Source organism: Hylobates moloch, unplaced genomic scaffold (genome assembly GCF_009828535.3).
Source record: "Hylobates moloch isolate HMO894 unplaced genomic scaffold, HMol_V3 SCAFFOLD_14, whole genome shotgun sequence".
Classification (NCBI taxonomy): domain Eukaryota; kingdom Metazoa; phylum Chordata; class Mammalia; order Primates; family Hylobatidae; genus Hylobates; species Hylobates moloch.
The window spans coordinates 82,586,803-82,613,932 of NW_026652289.1; the positions used below are offsets into that span (position 1 = coordinate 82,586,803).

A 27,130-nucleotide genomic window follows, 5' to 3' on the forward strand; every position below is an offset into this window, starting at 1 on the left:
TGAAGAAAATGCCAACACCTGAAAATGGATTCACATTTACAAAACAAGTTCTCATTTCTCCATGTATCTCTAAGTTAAAAAAAACTAGAAATTTCACAATTTATTCTCATGAGTATGGGTAGCTACTCTACCAAAATATAAAAACAGATTCAACCATTTATTGGCACAAGAAATGTCCAGACACACAAATACTTTAAGAATATTAGTAAAACATCCAGAAGATGGCAACCAAAGGCAGGTGAAATTTTGGGTATAGTTTAATATTTAATTGTTATTTACAAAAGATAGTAACGTTGACAGATTTAAGAAAGTCTTGCAAATATTCTGAAAACATATCATGGCACAAATTTTCCTGAGACCCACTTTTTTTTTGTTTGAGACAGGGTCTCATTCTGTCGCCCAGACTGGAGTGCAGTGGCACGATCTCAGTTCACTGCAACCTCTGCCTCCCAGGCTCAAGCGATTCTTCTGCCTCAGCCTCCCGAGTAGCTGGGATTACAGGCGCCAGCCACCACATCTTAATTTTTGTACTTTTAATAGAGATGGCGTTTCACCATGTTGGCCAGGCTGGTCTTGAACTCCTGACCTCAAGTGATCCGCCTGCCTCTGCTTCTTAAAGTGCTGGGATTACAGGCATGAGCCACCGCACCCGGCCCTAGACCCATTTCTGATTTTGTATCTGGCATTTGGCATACTTGGAGCACCATAAAAACAGATGTCACAGACCAGGGGTTGGCAAACTTTTTCACTGAAACACCAGAGAGTAAATGTTTGTGGTTTTTGGCCCATACAGTCTTTGTCACAACTATTCAAACTATGCGGTTATAGCCTCAAAGCAGCCACAGACAATGGGCATATCTATGTTTCAGTAAAAATAAAAAAACTGGAGCTTTTACTTTAAAATTTCCCCTTGAGTTACCAGGTCCATTTTTCGGTTAAATGACTGCTAGAGCAGCAGATACTGCTTTATTTTACAAGGTTCATTTAAGTCAAATTGTGCCATGTATGCTTATTTTTTCAGAATGCCAATTGTTAATATGTAACACAAAATTCACACAAATCTTTTTAAAAGACCCATAATTACAACATTGCCATCTAAACCTTACTGCTGAATGCCAAAGCTGCACTAACTTTATGTGCACCAACAATAACATATACATTTGGAATACCCCTGGTCATTTTCATAAATTTTCATTGAAGAAGTCTTATGATTGGCTTTTTTATCTTGCTTTCATGAATTTAGACTAAGCCCTTGATGATGACATTAAAATCTGAAAGTGCACATAATGCCAGTGACACAGTGAGGGACACCTTATGGAACAGCCTCACATTAATTGCCAGTCTTACCACTTGACGTTCCTTTTCAAGTAGTCATAGCTAGTGTAAGAGCCAAGAAATCTAGGTGATGGCAAAGCAAGCGCAATAGAAAAATGAAAGAAAATGGTCAATCTAACTAAGTCAATTTGCAGCAAATGGAACTCAAATGTCATTTAAGAATATCAACCAACATCCACCACTTCACCATAATTTGGTCTATAAAGGAACACATCACTAACTCTCATTTGGCCAAGAAAATTAAAGATAAATAAAACACAGTCACTTAGTTATGCCCTGTCTGCTGGCCCATCCTTCATGTACTTTAACTGGTACTGCAGTGAAGAGCAATGTGTTTGAACTTTGCTCCTTTTCCACCTCTGTTGCAGCTGCTAAAAGTGAGCAAAGAAATTTATCAAATTAAAGAGTGGTTATCAAGGATAATCAGCAGGTTCTGAATAAGTGGGAGTGAAATGTCCCATTAAAAAAAAAAAAAAAAAAAAAAGGCTGGGAAAAGAAATTCTGCAAGTGAAGACATAGGAAAAAGTAACACAACAGAAGAGCTACACTGAGCCCCTGGGAAGGGAATGGTAAATGGACAGATATAAACATGCCTGGCTTGAAACCTGGCCAGGTTTCACATGTTCCTTTCTAGCAAGACCTCCTCCATCTCCAATCATAAGCTGGGCCCTGTGGTGGTGGAGTCTTACTGGTGAAGCTGCATGCTTGATGCTCAGGCTCTCCCTCATCTAATGATGTCTCACAAACACAAAAACAACTGAACATCAGTCTCTTACATTTAGTTCTTTAAAAGCTAAAAACCACCATCATTTATTGAGACCTGGCAGTCTCACATAGTGAGTTGAGTCCTGAAAGGTAGATTTGATAACAAAAAATCCCTGGTTGTCCTGAAGAAGTTGACTCAACCTCTGGGCTGAGACATGTGCACAGCCCTGGAGGGACATTGCTCTTCTTGCACTGTCTTAGAATCCTGGACGCTTCTAATTTACTTTGGAGGTGAATGTCTAAACTACTGTCTCCTAACCTTTCCAGTTCTAATCCAGCTCTATGGAACTGTTAGACTGGGTAATATCTGCTTGCTTCCTGGGGCATCTGTCCTGTGCTAACAAAGATTATTTTCTATCTCTTAATTCTCACCATTTCTGAGGTGTGTTTTTAAGTGAAGCATAAGCACACATTATCTGGAGGAAGAAAATTTTGCTACTCCTGTATTTTACTGAAAGAAAGAAATGCCTGAAAGCAGTCTATTTAGTGACAAACAGTAAATGGTTTTGAAATGCAGGACAGAGTCCTATATTTTAAGCTATTTTCCAGTTGATGAAGTTGTACTCATTGGGCAAGAGGATGAAAAAGCATTACAAGGGAAAGTTACAGAAACAACTACCCTCTTAGTTATCTTCCATGACCCTTATTCTCCTTTCCAGTTCTCTAACCATTAAATACCTATACGGGAAAATGCAGCACAATTATAGAGTTTCAATTACATACTACAAAGGAAAAAAAAGTATACTAGTATCCACCCCAAATTATACTTTTCTCACTCACAGCAGCAGGAGTAAAATCAAACTGAGTTCTGAGTAAATTCACAAAGACAGATGTCATCTATATCACAATATATCCCTGTGAAAACAATGACCAGGTAATACAGGTTCCTTCCAGAGCTGTGTTAATGAAAAGGCGGGTGGTGGATGCACCTAGTATACCATGCCCTGTTTTGAGCTTCATTCACTGAACAATTATTGAGCCCCTACTGTATGCAAAGCAATGTTCTACACATTGCCTGAAGTTATACATCACAAATAAGCTAAGCCTTCTTTCTAGAAAAACAAATTAACACAGAAAGCAAACATGCATTTCAATCGATTCCACGGCAAAACAACTTACTTTTTAGACCTAAATATACTCCTTTTTTTTTTTGAGATGAGTCTGGCTCTGTCACCCAGGCTGGAGTGCAGTGGCGTGATCTCGGCTCACCACAAGCTCCGCCTCTCGGGTTCACCCCATTCTCCTGCCTCAGCCTCCAGAGTAGCTGGGACTACAGGCGTCTGCCACCACGCCTGGTGATTTTTTTTGTATTTTTAGTAGAGACTGGGCTTTCATCGTGTTAGCCAGGATGGTCTCGATCTCCTGACCTCGTGATCCGCCCACCTCGGTTTCCCAAAGTGCTGGGATTACAGGCGTGAGCCACTGAGCCTGGCCATATAATCTTTTAAGGTTGTATTCTATTTACCAAATATGTAAAACGATAAATAAGAGATATCTTTAAACTAAACCCCTGAGCCATCTTCTGACAGGAATGAATGTGTTTAATGGTGTTTAGTAAAAATAGTAACTAAAGGGAACACCTTCCTGCCTTACCAAAGGTGAGCTCCTATGGCTCAGTGCCTAGCTCACTTTAGGCTAGACACCATTTGGATGCTACTGTGATAACTATGTAAATGAATTCCCGTAACACTGTAAACGTAAACGAATTCCTAATGACAAATCCACATCTGTTTTTGTTCTTGTGGGTTTTGTTCTGTTGAGGTATGAACCCAGCTGTGCGCCTGTGTGGGTTTATATTGTGCCTAGCTCACTTCAGTCCAGACACCATCTACATGCCACAACCCCTTTCTAGTGTTGTGCTAAGGGGTGGTTCACAACACTAGTGGCAAGACAAGATTTGCATTTAAGATAACCCCCACTGCAGCACTCTCAGTTTGCATTTGTATTCTCATAAACTGCTTTCTTCTCTAAACATAAAGCCTTAAATATAGGACAGTGAAAATAGTCTTCACTACAAATGATGTCCTAGAAAAAGGCAGTGGTAATTAAAATTAGGTTTTAATGTTAGTGGTTTTAAAGTATGTTCTAAAACAATTTTCACTAAATAGTAAATGACAAATAGGTCATTTCCCAAGATAATCCCAAGCCCACGCAACTAAGTAAGGAAAAATCTAGGTGCTTTTAATCTAGACACAATACTATGTGTGATGAATTCTAATATGTCAACCTGGCTAGGTACTGCTATGAAGGGATTTTTCAGGTGTAATGTCCTCAGTCAGTTGAGGGGAGATGGTCTTGGGAGGGCCTGGCCTAATCAGCAGAGCCCTCTGAATGAGAATTTATGCCTTCCCTGATCTCACACTCCCTAGCAGCTCAAAATCTTCCCTTCCTGACCAACTGCCCTCTGAAATAGGACTTGCTTAGCCAGCCCCTGTAGCTGTGTAAATGAATTTCTTTTGACAAATCCACATCTGTTTTTGTTCTTGTGGGTTTTGTTCTATTAAGGTATCAATCTATCTGTGTGCCTGTGTGGGCTTAGACCCAACCATCAGTACCAAATTCTCTTATCAGTCAGGGTTCAACCAGAGACACAGAACCAGTAGGAGACACAAACCCACGCAGGCACAAGAAAGGAGAACAAACCAACACGAAACCCGGGGATGAGTAAACGGAGGGGAGCAGCAAGCACAGGGAAAAGATGACTGGGAGTCAAGAAACTTGGGGTTCAGTCCCAGCTCTGCCCTGTCATTTTCCCTCACCTGTAAAACTGGATCAGAAATCTTACAAAAACAAAAAACAAAAAACCTCTTCAGTATTTCTCTCAAATAGGATCCTCCTCATATCTGTTTTTATATTTAAAAAATAAAAACAGAAAAGAAAAAAACAGCGTGAGGTCATTAGGTGTGTGTACAAAAGTGAAGACTGATGATTACCTTGTGGTTGACACTGTCTTCCATCAAAACCCTGTGATGCTAGCATCTTTGTGAATCCAAAAACTATGTACATCTAATAGCAGACTTTAAAAACAAAACACACATCCCAGAACTAAAAAGTATGTACAATGCTGAACCACTAGAGCCTACAGAAATCATATATTATACTTAAATTATTTTTCTTCAAAATATATGGAACTGCACGAGATTAATATGCTGCATCCTATTTTTAAAAGCCAGGTGAAATAGCTTACTTTGAAGAATAACTAGAAAAATTTGATTGATTCTGAGAATGAGCTGACTTTGCAGGCTCAGAGAGATGGCTGGCGGCAATGTGTGCAGGAGGCTTATTCTCAAAACTTCTTCGGTCAAAGTATGAGAGCTGTTTTCGATAATATTCTTCATCTTCTTCAGGGTCATAATGATTTGACCGAACGATATCTTCAGGTGGCTTCAGTTGAGGTTTTTGAGGTTCTGGGATCCTAACAGATAATGAATGACAAACGGAACACCTTTTTAAGATATTAATGTTATGAAGGAAGTAGAATATGTAAGTCTTATCTTGACCAAAAGGTCAATAATTACTAACTGCTGTGATTACTGAGGATCTGAGCAGTCCAACAGTTAAAATGGATATTTCAAATCCCATGCCCTCACAGAGTATACTCAAAAGGCAGCCCCCCTCTGGCTCATGAGTCCTTTAACACAATTTAATAAGCTAAACGATTATATGATTAGGGGACAGCAGGTTAGAAGTAGTTAATCAGAAAGACAAAGGGGAATGTAACCAAGACAGTGAACATGTTGAGAAGTACATATACCAAGGTTAAGAACAGTAAATGACAGACATTAAGAACTTTCAAAGGGATTTTTAAGAACTCGGTCCAGGATCTCAATGATTCTCATATGAACAAATAACTCTATATGGTCTACAGTTCTAGAAGGCAAAAGCAGATGAGGAAGAAAGCAAGTCATTAAGTAAATTCATATTAGACAGTTCACTTCTTTATCCTAAGTGTAAACATATATTCAGTAAAAAAAAAAAAATCAGAAGAACTGTATTCAAATCTCATCTGTCACTTATTGGCAGTGCAATGAGGCCATGGGGAAAAGCTCAGGCTGAGGAGCAATGGGCCAGGTTTCTCCTCCAGCTCTAAGAAGTCTTGTAAGCCACTTAACCCCTCTCAGCCTCAGTGTCTCTCTCTACAATGCAGAACAACGACAGTGTCACCTCATTATGCTGATGTGCTTAGCACAAGGGTAAGCACCTTATGCATGCTCACTAAATGATTTAGTTATCTTAGCCAATCTGAGTCTGTTTCCTCACCACTGGAAACTAAGAGTTCACATGTTGAAAAGCACTTTTAAAACTAAAAAACAAAATACAAATGTCAGAGCTTAAAAATGTTTATTTAATCATCTGCTTGGAGAATATCTTTTCGAAAGTTTGCTAAACATAAAGATTTGTCCGAAAAGGTATAATAAAGTTCTATTTTTTTCCCCCTAGAATCACTGTTTAGGAGAGCTGATAGTTTTTATTTAAGGACAAACTCCTCCTATTCACGCCTCTTCTCTTAACACAGTAAAAGGTTTTCTTATTGTTTAAGAGGGTTAAATTCCTGGTCAGTTCTATGCCACAAAGAGCGCAAAGTGCACTCACCTGTACAGAGTTTTGTCATGTTCACTGAATTGATTCTGAGAAGTGGGTTTGGGACCAATGATGGGAGCACCTGAAGGTTTAGATGCTACTTCTTGAGGCTGTTTAAAAAAAAAAAAAAAGACAAATATGCCTAAGGAACAGATAATTACAGAATAGATACCATGTAAGGGTGGAGGGGAGAGCCAAGAAGCCTTTTAAACCGTGTGCCTATGCATCCAAAGCACTAAAGACATATTTACCTTAAAACTGGCAGTGTCATTTACATCCTTCTTGGTTTCTAAGGATGCAGATCTTTTGTTTTCAAACATCTTAACTCTGGTGAGTACAGACTGTGGCTTCATTGCTGGATCTTCCTCTTCTTCGGTTTGAGTTGGGGGTGGAGGCAGTGGTTTGGTATTTGAAGGCAGAGCTTCTGGTTTATGCTGAGATGAAGGTATCAGTGGAGGGACAGCTGCAGCACCATGGAGAGGCTCAAAATGACCTGCTCTAGAGGTAAATCCTTGGGGTGGTACTTGCTCATAACTGCGTGAATACTGCTCAAAATACTGCTTGGACTCTGTGGGCTTGGGCCCTGCTGAAGGGTGGGACTGGGCTTCCGGTCTGAGTCTACCATGCGTGTCATACCCAGGAGCTGGCTGCTCTTCGTGCCGCAGGGTGGATGCTCTAGGTGCCTGTTCGTAACGTTGTCTGCTGTCATAGGACAGAGGGGCTGGCTCTTCAAAACGTGGAAAGTACCCTCGTTCTGAGGACTCTTCGGGATGCTGTCTGGAGTCAAGGTCTCGAGAGTGCTGATTATCAAAAGGTGGCCGAGATGCGTAGGGCTGTTTGTCATCATAATATGACCACTGTTCTTCATACATGGGGACGCGATCTTCGTATCGCAGACGATGTTCATAGTTTCGAGAAAACTGGTCCGTATAGCTTGAGGACTCGTATCTGTATGTGGGCTGCTCGAGGTCTCTGCTGGCTTGTTTCTCTATGTATGGGAGTTGGGGTTCATAGGTCAGATTAGGCTCTTTGTCTGGCCTGTGCCCTGGGTGACCAACGGCTGGCTGTTTCAAAACATGGTTCTGCCTCATCACTTCCTCGGGATATGGATCCTTTCTATACACCTGTATAAGAAATTCACATTTAAGGACAAAGTCTTGTTTTTAATTCTAGTCTATTTTATTAGACTATGATTAAATATTAAACTATGATTTAATATGAAAATGGTATGTTTTACCATTTATCATCAGGATAGACAAGATTAGTGGAAAAAGCTGGTTTAAGTGAAAGCTCAAAATTTATAATGCAGGTAGGGGCTTTTATGTTTGAGCATGTACTAAATAAACAGTGAGTTAAAGATAAATATTAAATTTAGTAGAAAATTAATGCACTATTGATTACACTTCATTTTGACACCGAAAAATCCCAAAGAAAATTTATGGGCATCATAATTTGTATTAACATAAATATGTTTATGATGGGTTTCGATTACATATTAAGGAATTCTGGAAGATACTGAAAGCCAAAAATAAAAATAATATAGTAAGCACAAATCTCAATTAAAAGGCCTGTTTTCAAATAATCAGTATACCAATGGAAGCCATGCAAACTACAAAACTGAAATGATTTGTACTGATTTGAAAGCATTACAGTGTATAAGCCTGCAGTAAAAAAGCAAAAGGAACACTTAAAGGGCAAAGCAAAAATGATCATGTGCCAGATTGATGGAGAGCAACAAATTAGTGCAACACCACAGCACAGGTACCTTTGTTGGATCTACATGCGACGACAATGATGGTTCTTGATCTCTTAGCATTATGTGAGCTGCCTCAGTACTTGGTGTTCTTAAAGAATCAGCTTGTGGTGAGTAAGAGGTGGAAGGAGCTGGGGTGGGCTCCTCCAGTCTGACATTAGTTAAATTTACATTATGATTAACAGCAGAGGTTGATGATGCTGAGTTTGTTTCAGGCGAAAGGTAAAGGACTGGAGATGAAGCTTCTGCTTTCTGTGAAGTGTTTAAAATATTTTAAATATAGTGTTTCTGTTTACTGCTAACTTTCCACTTCAATTTATAGTGATTGGTAGACATACATTTTAAGTGTGCTGAATAACGCAACAATGACCTCATGTCCTAAACTTTTTGGAAAAAAAAAAAATCCAGTACATTGCTGTGTTAAGACAAACACACAAAATTTAGAATTAAGTCCTTGGTACTCTCAAATTGAAATTGAAGATTAATTCTTAATCTGGAAAACGGATAACATATGTATTTTTAACTCAATCACCACATTCTAAAATTTAATAATGCACCTCTATCTAGAAAACGTTGAATGCTTGCTGCTTACCTGTTGAGAGGCTGGCTTAAATCCAGGGGAGTCTATTCTATGAATTGGTTGTGGCTGCGCTTGTGGTGAGTAAGGAGGATATGTTTGGTTTTCATGATGCATTCCAGAGGAGTCCTCTCTTACAGGCTCAGAGGACCGTGTAATGGCAGACTCCGGTGGAGTCCCAACCTCATCATTAAGAGTTTCATCTAGTTCTTGATCAGTGTAGGCCCCGCCTTCTGTGTCTGTGTCTTCATAGTCAGAAGTGTGTCTACTGTCCGTGCTATACATTGAGTATTCACTACCTGGAGCTGACAGGTAGGACAGACGATCATCATGCAAATCAAGGTCATCACTTGTAGCACCATCCGCCTGGGTCAAATAAAAGTAAATTACAAATTTTATTCAGTAGTTCTTTAAGAGATGGCCTTTATCGTACAAGGCAGATTGAAAAGGATATCTTTCTCTGGAGAAGTCACATCTACTTCTTGAAACTTCTGGTAAGGAAAAGTCAAGAAGATTGTACAAGCACACACACAGACACACAGAGCACCCCTTGAGATCTGAAGGGCATGGATGAAGGAAACAGTGGCTGGTAAGCCAGGACAAAGTTAGACTCCAGGGCCCAGCCCTGGAAGACAACGAAGAAACTCTGACACTGCTCAGATTTATAAAACCTACTCACTAGCTCTTCAGCCCTTTTAAGCAAGGGGAAGAGGGAGAATGTTACCAAACTAAGCTCACAGAAACAATGACACACTAACAGAATAGCACATGGAAGAATACCTATGAAATAAACCCAACAGTTCAAAAGCTGAATAAGAGCTAATATATTTATGTTTAGGAAACAACTGATATGGTTTGGATTTGTGTTCCCACCCAAATCTCATGTTGAATTATAATCCCCAGTGTTGGCGGAGGGGCCTGGTGGGAGGTGACTGCATCATGGGGGTGGTTTCTAATGGTTTACCATCTCCCTCACACAGTCTTGTGATAGAATTCTCCCAAGATCTGTTATTTTAAGTGTGCAGCACCTCCCTGACTCTCTTCCTCCTGCTCCAGCCATGTAAGACGTGCTTCCTTCCCCTTCGCACCAGTATTGTAAGTTGCCTGAGGCCTCCCCAGAAGCAGGAGCCTGTACAGCCTGCAGAACTGTGAGCCAATTAAACTTTTCTTTATAAATTACCCAGTCTCAGGTGGTTCTTTATCACAGTGTGAGAATGGACTAATACAGTAAATTGGTATCAGAGAAGTAGAGCATTGCCAACAAGATACCTGAAAATGTGGAAACAGCTTTGGAACTGGGTAATGGGCAGAGGTTGGAACAGTTTGGAGGGCTCAAAAGAAGTCAGAAAAATGAGGGAAAGTTTGGAATTTCATAGAGATCTGCTAAATGGTTTTGACCAAAATGCTAATAGTGATATGGACAATAAAGTCCAGGCTGTGGAGGTCTCAAACAGAGATGAAGAACTTATTGGGAACTGGAGTAAAGGTCATTCATTCTTGCTATGCTTTAGCAAAGAGACTGGTGGCATTGTGCCCCTGCTCTAGTGATCTGTGGAACTTTGAACTTGAGAGAGATGATTTAGGGTATCTGGTGGAAGAAATTTCTGAACAGCAAAGCATTCAAGATGTGACCTGGCTGCTTCTAACAGCATGAGTTCATATGTGCACAAAGAGATTATCTGAAACTGGAACTTATATTTAAAAGCGAAGCAGAGCATAAAAGTTTGGAAAATCTGCAGCCTGGCCATGTGATGAAAAATAAAAACCCATTTTCTGGGGAGGAATTCAAGCTGGCTAGAGAAATTTGCTAAGTAACGAGGGACAGAATGTTAATAGCCAAAACAATGGGGGAAAATGTCTCCAGGGCATTTTGGAGACCTTTGCGGCAGCCCCTCCCATCACAAGCCTGGAGGCCTAGGAGGGAAAAACGGTTTCATGAGTGAGCCAGGCCCGGCCCTGCTGCTCTGTGCAGCCTCAGGACATGGTGCCCTGCATCATTGCTGTTCTAGCTCCAGACATGGCTAAAATGGGCCAAGTTACAGCTCAGGATGTTGCTTCGGAGGGTGCAAGACCTAAGCCTTGGCAGCTTCCACATGGTGCTAAGTCTGTGGGTGCACAGAGGGAGACAGTTGAGGCTTGGGAGCCTCTGCCTAGATTTCAGAGGATGTATGGAAATGCCTGGATGTCCAGGCAGAAGTCTGCTGCAGGAGTGGAGCTCTCATGGAGAACCTCTAGGGCAGTGTGGAGGGGAAATGTGGGGTTGGAGCCCCCCCCAGGGAGTCCCCACTGGGGCACTGCCTCGTGGAGCTGTGAGAAGAGGCCCGTTGTCCTCCAGACCCTAGAAAGGTAGGTCCACCAACAGCATGCACCATGCCCCTGGAAAAGCCACAGGCACTGAATGCCAGTCCATGAAAGGAGCTGCAGGGGCTGTGCCCTGCGTGGCTACAGGGGCAGAGCTGCCCAAGGCCTTGGTAGCCCACTCCTTGCATCATTGTAGCCTGGGTGTGAGCTGTGGAGACAAAGGAGATTATTTTGGAGCTTTAAGATTTAATGACTAATCTACTTACTTTTGGAATTTCACGGGGATTGGAGCTCCTTTGTTTTGGCAGGTTTCTCTGTTTTGAAAAGGGAGTTATTTACTCAATGTTTATGTCCCCTTTGTATCTTGGAAGTACCTAACTTGTTTTTGATTTTACAGGCTCCTAGACAGAAGAGACTAGCCTTATCTCAGATGAGACTTTGAACTTCTGAGTTAATGCTGAAATGAGTTAAGACTTTGGGGCACTGTTGGGAATGCACCATCATATTTTGCAATGTGAGAAGGACATGAAATTTGGGAGGGACCAGGGACAGAATGATATGGTTTGGATTTGTGTCCCCACCCAAATCTCATGTTGAATTATAATCCCCAGTGTTGGACTGGGGCCTGGTAGGAGGTGATTGGATCATGAGGGTGGTTTCTAATGGTTTAGCACCATCCCCCTAGTGCTATCTTGTGATAAGAGTTCTCCCAAGATCTGTCTGTTTAAAAGTGTGTAGCACCCCCCCTTCTCTCTCTTCCTCCTGCTCCAACCATGTAAGACATGCTTGTTTCCCCTTCACTGTCTTAAGTTTCCTGAGGCCTCCCCAGAAATAGGAGCCTGTACAGCCCACAGAATTCTGAGCCAATTAAATCTCTTTTCTTTATAAGTTACCCAGTCTCAGGTAATTCTTTACAGCAGTTCAAGAGCAGACTAAAACAACCTGTTAAACATTTGGCCCTTAAAGCTGTTACGAAACACAACGGAAAATCATCACCTATATGGTGGCTGCTACGTTAAGAAGAAATTCTTTATTATTTTTCATAGAAGCAGTATCCAATGGATGGAGAGGGAGAAATACAGTAATGCTTTTCTTTTGTAAGTAATTAAGAACTCAGTTTCTAATAGTTTATGCTGATTATCTTCTGAGTAGATCAGAAAGAAAGTGAGAAGTATTTGAGGGAAAGGAAGCTACAGAGTTGCAATCAACAGGTTATCACTGGACACTAATGTGATACTAGTACCTGGATTAAAAAGAACACTCCCTGAAGACCCTGCCTAGACACCACGCTCAGTTAGTCATGAGAGCTGAAGGATCTGGAATCCAGAAATCAGAAAGTATTTCTTCCACTTCAGTATGGACTGAAGGACAAACATAAAACTTTTGTCCTCCAGGAAGATGCACTGCTATTAACTAGCAGGTTTGGTGTGGCTCTGCAGGTCTGCTGTGCCAGAAACATGGTCTTGGGAGTCAAGCTGCCTGAATGGAACTTTCCACACAGTCCCCATGCTTGGCTCGTTAAGACTCTGACCTTGGGCACTGCCTTCCTGATAAGAAAGACTAGGGTGTGTCAGCTCTCCCCATGCTCCAGTTTTCAAGAGAGCATCTGCCAGGCTGGGCTGGGGAGAGTGGGAATCCAGGGATCTATCCTGTTAGAGCACAATCCCTCTGAACAAGTCTCAGTGGCTTCTCAACTCAGTAACAGCTGTTGCAGAAGGAAAGTCTTCTTGCTATCTACTCTAACCTTTAACTTGCCAGGATTCTGAATACTATAATCCATTAGCCAGTCAAGGAAATATTGAAAGTCCGGGCAAGAATAACTTAGAACTAATCAATCCACTTAGTTTTTTCACCTGGTTTGAAATGCAGATGTAAGCAAGAACGATGGGTTGCTTTCAACTAGAAAATATGTTACGCCTCGAGATGACTTTTCCTGGTTTAGCAGGGAATATGTAAGACTGTGTCAGATCTTGTAAAAAGGAACTCTTTCTAGCAATTAGGTCAAAGTAGTTGGTTCAGGAAAGTCAATGTGAAATGAAGCAGTTTTAGTTTAAGAATCTATTCTATGAAATATACTTGAAGAGAAGAGGACAGGAAGATAAGCTTTAAGTTGTAACAACCTTTTCTGGCTTACAAAATGCATCAATGTAGCCTGATGATAAATAACCGATTTCTCCTCACATAAAAAGCTAGAAAGTTGGACCTTTATTTTAAAACCAAGCAAAGAAAGCACACAAGAATATCACTAAAAGAAATTATAGAAAATTAAGATTTGTGGATTTTAAAAAAGCCTCTCAGATAGTACACATGTATACTTTGTGCATTTTGGGAAAACATTTATAGACTAATTTCATTTTAAGAATTCACTAGTGCAAGCTATTAACATTGGACCTGACAAAGGATGTTAACAGAATTGTGATGCTATAGAAGATTAGTATGAAGAAGATTACAATCCTTTCAAGTGCTGCAAAAGTAGAAATTAGTAATAATGTGTTCCTGTAAAGTGGTGTGGTTTGTTTCCACCTTCACTTTCCTATCAAGTTCCAGCTGACATGTTATTCAGAGTGGTCTTGGGCTCTCATATGCATGGTCTATCCCCCAGACTGGTTCATAATGAGAAAAACCATAGTTCTGACACATTACTATAGGTGAGAACAATAGACACTGCCTCTCAGTGTTAACAGCTCTCCTTGCAGAGGCTGTGTATGTCTGGGTAGGGGACATGGGGGGTCCTAAGCATGCAGCATGCACTCTCAAAGCATCTGTAGCCACAGCCAGGCAGAGGAAGGTAGGGACCATGCAGGGGCAAAACACAACAAAAACCAAACCAACAAGGAAGTACAAAGAACAAAATAAAAACCAGAGATACTCTCAATCTTCCCTAATAACCAAAACTTATTGCACTGATCTGAAAAAGGTAAATGACATTAAAAAAAAAAAGAAAGCTTCCCTCAATGGTGTATTCTCAGGAAATGATTAACTCTCCAGACAAAATAAACAGACCTTCCCATGAAAGATTGCTATAAAACCAGAAAGACTGACAACAGAAAGTAGTTATTTTAAACCAAAATTCAAAGCCAGGAAGGATCTATTGCTTTGTTCAATATCTCCCAGTATGTTTTGACAATGTTAACAGGTGTTGAGTGAAAAATAAATGTGAGGAAATGCATGAAGTAGGCTTTTTAACTTTTAAGATGTCTTAGAGCCTTTAAATGCCAGTGGGTACCAGGATACTCCCAAGGGGTCTAGGGTTTATTTCCCACCCGCTGCTTGCCTTCATAGTGCCTTCTCTCTTAGAGCAAGTCCTGAATTGTGTATGCTGAGGACAGCACTTTGGGAGACTGAGCATCTAGGCCATCCAAATCCCCTCATTTTCAGAGGAGGAAACTGAAGCCAGGCTCAAAGTCATCATTCATAGCCAGAAAGGGGCAGCATCAGAACTCAACCTGCTCTTCATTATAATTTGAGATTCTTTAGGAGACAGTCCTACTGTAGTGGTAATTCAACAGGTGAGAAAATTTAAGAATTCTCTTACCATCAGAAACAGCTTTCATAACCCCTACACACAAATTATAAAAACCTAAAAGCTAACTTTCCCCAAATTTCTCCAATATGTTGATCTAATTAGAAAGCACTGGTATCTCAAAAGCATCTCTGATTAGTTACATAATTTATTGAACAAGTCAAAAAAGTAATAGGAAATGTCTTACCTTTCCCTCAGAAACCCACACCAGCTGGTTTTGCTGTTGTTGAATTGCTTCTTTCAGTGCACCATACCAACCATCATTCATTGAATTTAAGTTAATTGTAGCTGAAAATAAATTAACGATGTAGTTTTATGGTTAGAGCACTGCCAAAAGTCAGAATTAATTCAACGCTGCTTACAGCTAAATCGTCATTACTGAAAGATGGTATCTGAGGATGCAAACATTTGAAATTTCTATTTTGCTACTGTATATTTTCTTTTAACCAAACAGCAGCTGTTAACACAACAGGAAGCTTTCCAAGAAAAGATCATGTAAGCTTTAGTATTTGAACACCGTAACATTTTGGCCTACTTAATGTTGCCTAGACATTGTAAGCTGAAAGAAGGCCTTTATTAAGATACTCACTTGTAAAAAGATGGTGATTATTTTTACGAAGTTTATGAGATCGCTCATATAACTTCCTGGCACTTTTCCGAGATTCTGGACATAATCTCATTCTCATTGTTTTTACTCCTTGCTTAGAATCAGGGTTAAGAAATACAACAATTGGATACCACTGGGCATAGTTAAGACGATCAACTGCATTTGGTGTTACATCTAATAAAGCATGTTTGTCCTAGAAACAGAAAGAAAAATATATACAAACACACAAGACATCATTAATTAGAATTATCAAATTCAGCTGGGTGCAGTGGCTCACGCCTACGCCTATAATCCTAGCACTTTGGGAGGTCGAGGTGGGTGAATCACTTGAGGCCAGGAGTTCCAGACCAGCCTGGCCAGTATGGAGAACCTCTGTCTACTAAAAATACAAAAACTAGCCAGGCATGGTGGTGCACACCTGTAATCCCAGCTAATTGGGAGGCTGAGGCACAAGAATCGCTTGAACCTGAGAGGCAGAGGCTACAGTGAGCCGAGATCATGCCACTGCAGTCCAGCCTGGGCGACAGAGCAAGACCCTACCTCAAAAACAAAAACAAATACAAACCAAAAAAAAAAAAACAAAAAAAAACCCCATCACATTCAGAAAAAGTCAAAAATCTGTACTATATTTTAGTGGTAACAGATCTTTAATTGTATTCTAATGTCTCAGGAGCACATATTAAAAAACTAATTGTAAGTTAATTCAATTCCATTTCTAGCCAAACTTCTAAAAACCTTTCTATGAAGCTCACTTTTAAGACTTAGCCCTAACACCGCCATTTGACAGTATTATCCATGTACAGTTAGAATAAAAATAAGTTTAAGAATTTAATGTTCCTGACATTCCTTATGAATGTAAATATCAAACTACAATTTGAATTGTACTGATGTAATATATAAGCAGTCTGTTAATTACATCTAAACATCATACACTTGTTTTGTGGTAATGAAAAATCATCTTCTGATGCCTACAGTAACTATTCTCTTGAAAGTAATTATTATAATGCTTTTTAGTAAGGGCTTAATTTTCTTATAGTATGTCAGTAATAGTCTCAGAAAAACTACCTTCTACTTTCAAATTAACCAAATCCCATCCCACTCAAAACCACAATAACATAATGAAATAGGTCAAGTTTTAATAACTTACTTGATCTATGATTTGCTTTATTGTATGCAGGCGAATAATGCCAGAGCTACGTTGGTCAGTTCCAGCATCTCGTGGTTCACTCTCTATTCATTACGTCAGGACAAAAATAAGACATCAAATTTTCATTGGTTAGATCAGAGTTTCTCAACTACTGGCCACCACTGATATGCCAGGCTGGATAGTACTTTGTTTGTGGAAACTGTCTTATGCATGCAGTAAGTAAAGTGAGTTTTAACATGCATACTTCCCTTTTTTTTTTCACTATTTTTCCAACTACTTCAATATTCTGGGAAAAAATTAGCCATTAAAGAAGAAAAAATATATAGGAATGCACATTTTTTTCTTTTGCCTAGGGCTCTAATACGGCTCAACATGGCACTACTTCCCACCCTTTTTCACACTGTAACATCCGGAGAAAGTATTTTTTGTATGGCACACTGAGATAAACTCAGGAGGCTACTCCTTTGCCAAGCTCTAACCAGCCACTACTGGCTAAAGAGGTCAATACCTTGGCATGTCCACCAACCACCAGTAATGGTGCTATGGCAGACTGCCTAGGGAGTTCTGGGTTAGAGACCTTAGTTACATCAGTAGAAGGGGAACCTGAGGGCAGGAAGCTGTTCATCTGTAACTGTGAGACAGCCTATGGCTTCATCCTGGCAACCTGTCTTCACTGGTGTATAATGTGCCAAATGCAGCTTGGGCTGGTTTCCAACCATCTCAGAGCACAGCAACGTTTGTGACTCTGGTCACAAGGAAAGTTTGAAAGGAAAGGAAGAGCTTTGGTGTTTCAGAGATCAGACAAAGGCAGAGATCTGGAAAGACAAGTCACACTGAGGGTCAAGATAAATGATTTTGGAGAATGAAACTACCATAAGACAAAGCACCATGGGCAAGCAGGGCAGAATTTCAAATCTAGTGAACACTAGAGAATTAAGAAGAAAGATCAACTGGGAATTTTGGCTGGAAAAAAAATGCTACTAACTCCTCAACTCAAAACACTGTCATTAGACTCAAAGAAGATATACAACTAAGCTACCTGAATTCCTTGTTGTGGAGTAAACCTGACTAAACCAATGTATTATCCTTTAAGGCAGAGCTTTGTAAGTCATCATACTTGCTTTTCCCAAATCTAAAAATCCTAAATTTGGTTATGGGTAAGGGTTACCACCAGCTTCTTCAGGTGCAATGTCATCTACAGATAACTTAGCCAGGTGTGGTGGCAGGTGCCTGTAATCCCAGCCACTAGGGGAGGCTGAGACAGGAGAATCGCTTGAACCCGGGAGGCGGAGGTTGCAATGAGCTGAGATCGCGTCAGTGCACTCCAACCTGGGCAACACAGTAAGACCTTGTCTCAAACAAAACAAAACAAAACAAACTTCTTCTGAAAAAACTAAGAAGACAGAAATAAACATTTCTAACTTGCTCAGATTTTACTCAAATCATTTGTCTGCAAATCTTCTGATGTTCAGAAAATAAATATCCTTATTCAACTTCAATGGCAATCAAATAAAAAGCAATATATTAAAAAATAGATGATGTTCTGATTCTTTTAACACTATGCAGTTTAAAGATGTTACTGAGGGTCGGCTGGGTGCGGTGGCTCACACCTGTAATCCCAGCACTTTGGGAGGCCAAGGCAGGTAGATCACGAGGTCAGGAGATCGAGACCATCCTGGTTAACACGATGAAACCCCGTCTCTACTAAAAAAAAAATACAAAAAAAATACAAAAAAATTAGCTGGGCGTGGTGGCGGGCACCTGTAGTCCAGCTACGCAGGAGGCTGAGGCAAGAGAATGGCGTGAACCCAGGAGGTGGAGCTTGGATCTGAGATCGCACCACTGCACTCCAGCCTGGGCGACAGAGCGAGACTCTGTCTCAAAAAAAAAAAAAAAAAAAAAAAGTTATTGAGGGTCATATAGTGCCAGTGGGAACAAAATCCCCAACATAACTCTCTGGAAAGCAGATGCTTCATCATAATTATGGGAACAGCTATATTCTTAAGGATTTAAATCCTTTGGGAAACAAAGCAGGGCATAAACAAGCAAACAAAACACGGACAGATTTCTGTATCTTTTGTAATAGTAATATAAATTCGAAACAAATGATATAAAAAAAGCCTAATTGAACCAAAAATTGCAGGATAAAATGAAAATATGCCATTACCTATGAAAAAGGAAAATAGGATATAAACTTTTCTAAACAGTATAAATAAAACTTTAAAAAAAATGCTTAAAAGAGTGGAAGAAAATACAATGGAATAAAATTTAGGGTGGTGGTGATATGTGTAAAAATTAACTTTCCAACTTTTCCAAACAGAGAATGGCACTTTTAGAATTACAAAAACAGTTCAAAAATAAAACAAAACTTGGTGCAGTGGCTCACATCTTTAATCCCAGCACTTGGGGAGGCCAAGGCCAGAGATCACTTGAGCCCAGGAGCTCAGGTTCAGCCTGGACAACATAGTGAGACCCCGTTTCTACAATAATAATAATAATAAACTAGCCAGGCGTGTTGCACATGCCTGTAGTCCTAGCTGCTTGGAAGGCTGAGGTGTATGGACTGCTTGAACCCATGAGTTTGGGATTACAGTGAGCAATGATCTAACCACTGCACTCCTGCCTGGGCAAGAGTGAGACTCTGTCTCCAAAAAAGTAAAGAAAGTAAATAACACAAGGATCTGTAAGCAAAACGTATTTGGCATACAAAGCACTGCAGCCTCAATACTTACACTTACTATCTTATTATAAATGTCTGCAATAATAACAGCTGATAACATTAGCAATGTTTTATTACCCTTTTTAACTGTTTGTGTATTTGTCAGTTTAATGACTAAAAGAGCTGGAATGGAGCAAGAAAGGGTTGTGGTCAAAGCCGAGTCTTGTCACTTGTTCACTGAGGGCCACCAGGAAGTTTAGACTGAAGAAACTGGTAAGGATCCACACAATGACCATCCAAGTCTCAGGCTGCTCAACTGTAACATGGATATTATACTCCTTACCTCAGAGCATGACTGGGAGGATTCAATGACATCGTATGTTATGCAATTTCCATATGAAGCCAAGAGTTTCCTAAGTGGTGATTTTTCTCATTAAAAGAATTGGTGGAACAAGGACATGGTCACTCGGGTTTTCTCACCAAATTAAAAGAATGGGATAAACTGCTAATTTTTCACTGACAAAAAGTCTTATTTTTATTGAATGAGTGAATCAGAACTCACTCAACTTTAGAGATGTAACTCACAACCTCATTTAAGTTAGCCTTGAGGCTACTTACTTGCAATTTGATAAATATCTGGTTCTTCTCTGGCCAGCTTTTCTCTGGCAACATCAGCTATTGGTCCAAAAATGGTTACAGGCCTCAGAAATCCAGCTGGAGAGAAATTCACATGAAAAACAGCATATTTTATACCTTTTCTTTCTTAAACATATTGACGTTAAAGGGTATTAGGTTAGTCTGTAGAAAATAAACTACCTTCTCGAAGAACCACTCTTTCATAAGCTGGAAACTTTGTTTGAACAGGCTGAGCGGACAAATCCTCTCTGCTTTTTCGAAGATTTCTCTTGGAGCTGCGAAGACCTCGGAATCTCCAGAAGTCAGCACGGTCTCCGCCTGCTGTTTTTGGAAGTGTATACTGTACACTGGCTAGCTGCTCAGCTCTACACAAGAAAGGAGAAGATTAAAATAAGGGCATTTAAAATGCAAAATGGAAAAAGACTCACAATGAAATTAAATGTACAATACTGGATGGAAGTTCACATGCAGTTTAAATCTTAATGGTTATAATAAAGAGGAGTTTGTAAAGCTAAGTCAGTTATAGATACGGTGAATACAATGAAAAAGAATTCTTTACGTTACCAAAATTTCCCAGTGGGATTGAAACGATCTATCATCATTTACTTGACTGACTCTATGAGAAGCATCCAAGCACTCATACCTGTTCTTATTAGGGATGATGCCTCGTTCTACCTCCTTATGATTTTTGCCAATTCGAATAGCAAGCCAAGAGCCCAGTTTTCCATTGTACAAGGTATCCACAACACGGAACACCTCTCCTTTGTTAAAACTAAGTCCATAGGGAGATTCCTTTTCATATTCAAAATGGGTTCTAATATAGAAAGAATCTCCTACATCTGATTCTACAATGCGACGATAAACTAAAAGGAATAAAAACAAACACATTATCAATATTTAGTGGGATAATCTGAAAGACAATATATTATGTAAAGATGCTATGATAATATCAATAATAATATCCAACAAATTCTTACTATGTGCCAGGTACTGTATCATTTTATTTCATGTATTCATCACTATAAGAATTGGAACTCTTAGTACTTCCATTTTGCAGATGAGGAAACTGATGCAGAAAATACATCAAGTAACTTGTCAAAAGCCACACGCTTGTTTTCTATTACATCACCTAACTTATCTGCAAACATTATAGACATTTCCATATCTAAATCAGCAGTTCTCAAATAAAGGTAACTTTATCCCTCGCCATCTAACATTGCACATTTGCCAATATGCAGTTTTGACTGTCCCATCTGTGTACTGAAAGGGTAGGGGGTGTGTGCTAGTGGCATCTCATCTAGTGAGCAGAGGCTAGGAACGCTCCTAAACATCCACAATACACAGGACAGCCCCTAAAACCGCATTATTTGGTCCAAAATGTCAACAGTGCCAAGGCTGAGAAACCTGGCTCTAAGTGAAAATCATATCTACTTTATCACAGAAAAAATGAGGTTTTCTCTTGAATTAATGCTAATAAACATCTGAGTGTATTGCTTAGAAACATCAGTACAAAATTTGAAAGCTGCTCATATATACTTTTGTATGGTTCTGATGGCTAATAAATACTTTCTGTTACTTGTAAAGGGTTGGATGGCATTTTATTTAAATTAGAATACTAAAAGGTTAGTCCTATTCGCATGCTCTGCTAATTAGAATCATCTGAAAATCTGTGCTCCTAAATGACTTAGAATACATAACTTTCTTTGAGATTAACAAATTCATTCATCACTCAACTTTGAGTGACTTATTTTTTAAAAATGGAATAAATCCCTTTGTAAGTCCTCAAACTCTAGAGGTTTATCTCCTCCATTTTCTGACAGCATCTCACCATCCTTCTTCTTCTGAGCCAATATGGTCACTTCTTCTCCTTTGGGGAGGTCAAGCAGGAAAAGGACGGCTTCTTCTCTTATGATATTTGTAAAATCTACATTGTTTACCTATTAAAATAAGATTTCATAAATCATTCTTGGCTGTTTAAGAATATGAAAATAACATACACAGGACACAGATACTCTCAGTCTACCTAATTTGAAAATATCACATCTTTTTTTTTTTGTTTGAGACAGAGTCTTGCTCTGTTGCCCAGGCTGGAGTGCAATGGCACGATCTCGGCTCACTGCAACCTCCACCTCCCAGGTTCAAGTGATTCTCCTGCCTCAGCCTCCCGAGTAGCTGGGATTACAGGTGCCCACCACCACGCCCAGCTAATTTTTTTATATTTTTAGTAGAGATGGGGTTTCACCATGTTGGGCAGGCTGGTCTCAAACTCCTGACCTCAGGTGATCCGCCCGCTTTGGCCTCCTAAAGTGCTGGGATTACAGGCATGAGTCACCACACCCAGCCAAAAATATCACATCTTTAAGACGAAAAAATTCATTTTACTTTGGAGAAAAGAATACACTCTAATTTTTTAAAAAAGAAACAAAGTGAGTTAAAGGTATAAATTTATTTAAATAGTATTCAGTGTGTCCTGACATTAAAGATCATCTGTGTAAAATTTAACCAATTTAGATGAAAAAAGATAACATTTTACAAGTTGCTGAGAAAAAAAATAAAAAGAAAATGGGATTAAAAAGACAATCTGCACTGTGGCAACCCTGTAAGAGCATCTGTGTAATGCAGACTCAGTGTTTGCCAAGTTAATATTTACTTCTATTAGAAACTTGTAAATGCCAAAATGAACTTATTAAAATGTCACCAGTGACTGTGTGCAGGATTACAGGCAGGTTTTCTTCTTTCCATCTTTTGGAAATTTTCCAGATTAAAAAAGAAAAAAAAAAAAAAAAAAAAACCTAGAAACAAAAAAAACCTGACACGTACCACTTACTTTTATGATACAAAACAAAAGTGAACTATTAAGAAACATTTTTTAGCCAGGTGCAGTGACTCATGTCTGTAATCCCAGCACTCTGGGAGGCCAAAGTAGGTGGACTGCTTGAACCCAGGAGTTTGAGCCCAGTCTGGGCCACATGGTGGAACCCTGTCTCTACAAAAAATACAAAAAAAATTTGCCAGGTGTGGTGGTGAATGCCTGTGGTCCCAGCTACTCAGGAGGCTGAGGGGAAGATCGTTTGAGCCCAGGTATTTAAGGCTGCAGTGAGCCGTGATCACACCACTGCATTCCAGCCTGGGTGACAGTGAGGCGCTGCCTCAAGAAAAAAAAAGAGAAACATTTAAAAAATGTATGTCCTGATTACTTCAAAACAGGATTAAGAGATGGATAAGAAAATAGGCCCCTTTACTTTCCTTGGTATAGTGAACATTATTATACATGTTGTATTTAAATGTTTTTGACATAACTTGATTGACAACAATGTAAACATCATCAGAAAGAATCACCATATTAGATCAGATGGAAACAGGTCTGAAGTCACGATGATGCCTTGACTTTTTGACATGCTAAGTTTCAAGGGAAAAGGAGGAGGGTTCAACGAGAAAATGACAGGGGTCAGGAAATTGCTGAGTGAAAAGATTTTGATTACGAGCTGCTCACTTGAGCAACCAAACCCAAGAAAGAGGCAGTGTAGCAAGAGAAGCAGAGAGTTACCAACATTCTCCAAGTTTTAGAAGTATCAGTAAAGAAAGCAGGAAAAGAATAAAAAAATTAAGAGTACCAGAATGGCAGTATTATGGAATCTAAGGAAGAAAGTACTTCAAAAAAGATTAAGTCAGTCAAAATGCTGCTAAAAAATAAAGGAAAATGAGGCTTGAGGATGACATTAACTCAGCGATGGCTTACTGAAAACTGAGCTTCAGTGTGGTAAAGGTGGAAGCCAGGCTGCAAAACTGTATGACCACAATGACTGAAAAGAAAACAGGCAAGGGCCTCAACCACATCCTTCAACAAGTTCAACAGCAAAACAACACAAATAAGACAGTGGAAGATAGATGAAGAACCAGGGGAGAGAGAAGAGAAGAAAGTGAACAAAGCTACAAGATTCTGGAGCAGACAGGAGGCTGAATCCAGGACACTGGCAAGAGGCAGGCTCAGTACAGAAAGACACCAGAATAGAGAGGCCATGGCAAAGACTTTGTGGTAGAAAGGCAGAATAAATGCAGGAGCTCACAACGGACAGATACCTTCTGATTAAAATGGGACACAGTTTAATCTAGCAAATCAAATGGAGGTTTGGATATTTTAAAAAGAAATAGGAGACAGATTAAGATGGTACTATGTCACTAGGTGAAACCATTTACGGGGAAGGAAGGGAGGACTCTATAGACTCTATTGATACTCTGCATTTAACCTGGGCTTTCCTGATTTGTGTAACTGATCCTGTCTCTTGTGGAGTATGAAGTTTCAAAGCCAGGCAGCTTACACATTTGCCTTTGATGTGAATTCCATCTCCCTGTGCCTGAGCCATCATCTGGGGTTAAGAAGGTCCCAGAGGTTGTGTGGACTGCTTCAAGATGACTCATATGGGAGAGGAACACTTGATGTTGCTTGCTGACAAGTTGTGGCCCATGGCAGAGTCTTGCCAGTCCGAATGTTTACTTGAACTTCCAAAGACTACCTGGCAGATATTATCATCAGGATATAAGACTTATTTTCTTTTATTTCCGTGAACACGAGTAGTAGAAATGAAATGTCACATTCTTTACTAACATATAATATAGCAGTAAACAAGAGCAAGATACAAGAATGGGAAGTGAGAAGTCCAGCATAAGGTAGACCTGATGGATTTTGACTTTGAAAGTTTAATTGGCTCAATGGAGACTGCTTACAGATTACAATCTAATTACAGTAGTAAGCTTTTTCTGGTGATCCAAATACCTTTTAACCCACATAAATTGCAATACTGACATACCCTGAGAATTTGATCACCTTCCTCTAAGCCTTCCTTGGCTGCAGGGCTATCTTCTAGAACGCCAGCTACAAATATTCCAACATCATTTCCACCAGCCAGCCGCAAACCCACACTATCTCCTTTTCTGAATTTTACCAATTTCATGCTGGGCCTGTTAAAACAGATTTCATTTGAAACAGTTAAGAAGAGCTTAAAACGTTATAGCAAACACTACAGTGAAAACTATATTCAGAATTAAATAAAGAACCATCATTTCTAAAACTCCTCTCATACCACTAATTTACTAAATAAAATTTAGTGTTAGAATTCAAACCAGACTTAATAACACTATTTTCTGATTAACAGTTTAGGAATATTCAAATTTAATATGCAAGTACTATTTTACATAACTAATTGATAAAATTACTTTGTAAAACAATGTTTTCTCAACTCTCAAAGAGTCATGGTACATTCCCAATGGCTAAAAACATCTTCCATTTTTTCCACCCCAATTCACACAACATTTCTATTAAATAAATGAAAAGTCAAATTTTTTTAAATAAAGGTAGAAACTGAAGTATAAATTGGCTAATTTTCCTGACACGATGGACTCAAAGTAAGGCTCCAAGCATTGTGATTTCTACATGTAATAGATAGTGATTTAAAAAAAAACTCTGCAGTTGGTGGAGTCTTTCAGTAGTTCACAGAGTAGTTCACTTACTCTGCTGCCCCTCTGAGTTTTACAATACAAATCATATAGTCATTCAGCCTTTCTAGATTAGCCCCACATCCAAACTGTCCCTTTCTAGTGCTCTGAATGGAGAAAAAAAAAAAAAAATGCATACACACCCACCTCTACATCAGTGTAGTGTTGAAACCTTGTGACACTCCTTAAAACAAATACTAAAGGATGCCTTATAAGAATTGATTGGATAGAAACAGACTGTAATTAAAAATTACCCACTATATTTCCCTTCTAGGGATTCATAAGTACTCTCACATTCCTAGCCAAGAAAATACACTATTTTACCTATTCTGACAGGAAGTGTAGAAAAAAATCCCTATACTCTTTATTAGGTAATACTAACCAAATTATTAGAAACTAACAGATAACAACAACAACAAAAAAAACAAGTCAAATAAATGAATGCAATGTGTTGAGGAAGGAGAGATTTCTAGTCTCTTTAAGTCAACTAAAGAGATCGCCTTAACTTTCAGAACTTACTATTTATTCATTTCTGATTGGGTTACCTGACCTGGAACTAACATCAGCTAGTCATAAAAGTAAGAGCCTGAGAATCAGATGACGTCTCTCACTGGCTGGTGGCATCCTTGATCCCCCATGAAACTATTTACCAGCTTTATTACAAATGGTCCAAGCCCCTTGGTTGTAGTGGTATCCTAGCCAGGTCAAAAGCATTCTCATAGATTCCTCCCCTAAACCCACTGTACTGAAAGCTCTTTAAATATTTCCTCAAAGTCCTTAAGACTCCAGGTCTCAGTTGGGTGTGACAGCTCAAGCCTATAATCCCAGCACGTTGGAAGACTGAGGCAGGAGGACTGCTTGAGCCTAGGAGTTTGTTACCAGCCCTGATCAACACAGCAAGACCCTGTCTCTACTAAAAAAAAAAAAAAAAAATTAGCTGGGTTTTGTGGCTCATTGCCTGTAGTCCTAGCTACTCCGAAGGCTGAGGTGGGAGGATTCCTCGAGCCTAGGAGTTTGAGGTTATGGTGAGCAATGATCACACCATTATACTCTAGCCTGGGTGACAGAGTGAGGCCCTGTCTCTTTAAAACAAAACAAAACAAAACAAAAACAAAAACAAAAGACTATAGGTCTTTGGAAATCCTCTTCTAACCCTGACCAAACTAATGTGCTTCAAAAAGTAAAAACAACTGAGCACAGTATCCACCCTTTAGTAAAACATGGCTTCTGAAAACCACTGTTAGAAGACAGCTTTAGGCCATATCTCACCAACAGTGTCATGTGCCTTAGATGACTGACATTTTATACTTTGTCCTGCCTGCATTATATTAACTACTTGCAATAGCAAAACAGACTCACTAACTTCTGCATCAAATCCATTCATTGGCTTTAAATGAAAAACCAAACCTTTCCTGGCACAGCTACAAATCCTGCCCACGTCCTCAAATCCTCTTTGGTATTTGTTCTCCCAGGGAAGGAGGTCTCTGGAATTTTTCTTTTTTTTTTTTTTGAGATGGAATCTTGCTCTGTCACCCAGGCTGGAGTGCAGTGGCGCGATCTCGGCTCACTGCAAGCTCCACCTCCTGGGTTCATGCCATTCTCCTGCCTCAGCCTCCCGAGTAGCTGGGACTACAGGAGCCTGCCGCCACACCTGGCTAATTTTTTTGTATTTTTAGTAGAGATGGGGTTTCGCCGTGTTAGCCAGGATGGTCTCAATCTCCTGACCTCGTGATCCACCAGCCTTGGCCTCCCA

General features: G+C 39.7%; 1 protein-coding gene across 10 annotated transcripts in view; it reads right to left on the reverse strand.

Moving 5' to 3' along the window:
* Nucleotides 1–27,130, reverse strand: part of TJP1 (tight junction protein 1) — a 273,793-nt gene that overhangs the window by 11,726 nt on the left and 234,937 nt on the right. For 6 of the 10 annotated variants that reach the window (XM_032175878.1, XM_032175875.1, XM_032175877.2 and 3 more), the window contains 13 exons: nucleotides 24,693–24,843; nucleotides 21,713–21,821; nucleotides 20,528–20,747; nucleotides 20,065–20,249; nucleotides 19,867–19,962; nucleotides 16,590–16,672; nucleotides 15,425–15,635; nucleotides 15,023–15,123; nucleotides 9,027–9,377; nucleotides 8,447–8,686; nucleotides 6,933–7,805; nucleotides 6,694–6,791; nucleotides 5,288–5,515 (listed from right to left, as the gene is read on the reverse strand). In XM_032175878.1, coding sequence (XP_032031769.1) covers nucleotides 5,288–5,515; nucleotides 6,694–6,791; nucleotides 6,933–7,805; nucleotides 8,447–8,686; nucleotides 9,027–9,377; nucleotides 15,023–15,123; nucleotides 15,425–15,635; nucleotides 16,590–16,672; nucleotides 19,867–19,962; nucleotides 20,065–20,249; nucleotides 20,528–20,747; nucleotides 21,713–21,821; nucleotides 24,693–24,843 — 2,946 coding nt within the window. The remainder of the gene's footprint in view (nucleotides 1–5,287; nucleotides 5,516–6,693; nucleotides 6,792–6,932; nucleotides 7,806–8,446; nucleotides 8,687–9,026; nucleotides 9,378–15,022; nucleotides 15,124–15,424; nucleotides 15,636–16,589; nucleotides 16,673–19,866; nucleotides 19,963–20,064; nucleotides 20,250–20,527; nucleotides 20,748–21,712; nucleotides 21,822–24,692; nucleotides 24,844–27,130) is intronic. The other 4 variants (XM_032175886.2, XM_032175883.2, XM_032175890.2 and 1 more) reach the window with 1 other exon arrangement.